Genomic DNA, 1486 nt, shown 5'->3' with positions numbered 1-1486 from the left:
GGGGGGTGGGGGACGATCGACGACGAATTCTCGTAGGATTCCGGGGTCTGCGGCCTCGGGCAGGATGCCAACCACAGCTGGGCCCTCTGCCGGGGGCTGGGGGCTAGGGGCGTGGAGAGGCTAGGCTGCAGATTCTGGGGGCACCCCTCCCGACCTCGGTTCCCCAGTCACTGACCCAGCCCTGCACCGATTCCTCCGCAAGCCAAGGAAGCCCGAGGCAGCCGCAGTCTCCACACCGTTTATTTCTCCGTCCCGGTAGGTAGGGTCGCTGGGGCGGGGCTGGCAGAAAACCGCGCGCAGGCTGCAGGACGCGGGCAGGGGAGCCCGGGGCGCGACACTCAAGCGAAGGTGGAGCCGTTCCAGCCCACGTTAGCCGCGTTCATGTCGTAGTAGTTGATGTAGATCCTGCGGGGGAGGAAGCGGGTCTAAGCCGGCTGCGAGGTGGCCGCCGTGGCCGCGCGCCCCGTGTCCCCCGACGCCCACACACCTGTCCGGGCTGATGCGCAGGCGTTCGGCCAGCAGGCCGCACAGCAGCTTGCTGTAGGCGCGGTTCTGCGCGCCGCCGATCTTGCCGATGCTGTGCAGGCTGCAGAGCGCGCACGGCTCGCTGGAGCCCCCGAAGGCCATGTATTGGTCCGGCACCACGTGCACCGCGATGTACTGCGGGGGAGGGGCATTGGTCAGCGGGCCTCCTGGCCTCGCCGGCCCGGACGCCCCCATCCCTTCCCCTCCCGGAGCCGCCTTCCCCGCCCAAGCCCCATCCCGGGGCCACCTCCCCCGCCGCAGCCCGGGACCACTTGGCCGGGCCCTCCCCGCAGACCTGCGCCGGCTTGCCCGTGGCCTGCGCCAGCTGCTGGGTGAGCTCGGAGAGGAGCCCGTCCGGCACTGAGGCGCGGGGCACGTTGGTGTTCACCAGGAATATCGGCATGACGGCTAGGGACGGCGAAGGCAGGGATACAGGAACCAACCGACTCGCGCGCAAACACCGCCGGGAAACCTCTGAGCTACGTGACCGCCGCCCGGCGCCCCGCCCAGTGCGGCTGCGGCCTAGCCTCCCGTGACGCCCCAGCCGGCGGAGGCCCCGCCCCCGAGGCCGCGGCGCGCTCGCGCCTGGTGACGTCACCGCCTGCGGAGGCCCAGCCCGCCCGGCGGAGCTCGGAGCCACTGCAGAGTCGGCCCTTGGCCCTGAGCACCTCCTCAAAGTCGGTCTCCACGCGGCGGCCAGAAATCTGCCTCGTTTGTCCCTCGTTTGTCCTTTCATCTAGTCACAGCGACGCCTATGTGCCGGGAGCAGCGGGGATGCGGCTTTTAGCGGGACAGATGGCCCCTGGCCCTCCAGCATATCACAGCCAGACAAGCAGATGGGAGTCCCAGCTCATTCCACTGAGCCCTTGTGTGTCCGCAGTCTCCGCGCGCGCGCGTGCGTGCGTGCGTGCGTGTGTGACGGCCAGGGGTGGTCATTGCTGCAGGTGGGAGGGGGCTGCCA

The 1486-nt window shown here is 70.2% G+C and overlaps 1 protein-coding gene across 1 annotated transcript; it reads right to left on the bottom strand.

Moving 5' to 3' along the window:
- Positions 1–225: 225 nt before the first annotated feature.
- On the bottom strand, positions 226–1021 carry MIF (macrophage migration inhibitory factor). Its single transcript, XM_007451025.1, has 3 exons — positions 821–1021; positions 488–660; positions 226–405 (listed from the first exon to the last, which is right to left on the bottom strand). The coding sequence occupies exons 1-3, from the start codon at positions 926–928 to the stop codon at positions 339–341; spliced, it is 348 nt and encodes a 115-aa protein (XP_007451087.1). The 5' UTR covers positions 929–1021; the 3' UTR covers positions 226–338.
- Between the last annotated feature and the right edge of the window lie 465 nt (positions 1022–1486).

The sequence above is a fragment of the Lipotes vexillifer genome, unplaced genomic scaffold, assembly GCF_000442215.2.
Source record: "Lipotes vexillifer unplaced genomic scaffold, Lipotes_vexillifer_v1.1 scaffold1783, whole genome shotgun sequence".
Taxonomy (NCBI): Eukaryota; Metazoa; Chordata; class Mammalia; order Artiodactyla; family Lipotidae; genus Lipotes; species Lipotes vexillifer.
The sequence above is the reverse complement of the archived record's forward strand: the minus strand, read 5'-3'. Positions and strand labels throughout refer to the sequence as shown.

Bases quoted from the DNA above. Each gene is read 5' to 3' on its own strand.
- MIF (XM_007451025.1), bottom strand. From the start codon at position 928: ATGCCGATATTCCTGGTGAACACCAACGTGCCCCGCGCCTCAGTGCCG. The intron at 661-820 runs GTCTGCGGGGAG...CCTCCCCCGCAG, and splicing joins CCACGGGCAAGCCGGCGCAG to TACATCGCGGTGCACGTGGT. The intron at 406-487 runs GTGTGTGGGCGT...CCTCCCCCGCAG, and splicing joins CTGCGCATCAGCCCGGACAG to GATCTACATCAACTACTACG.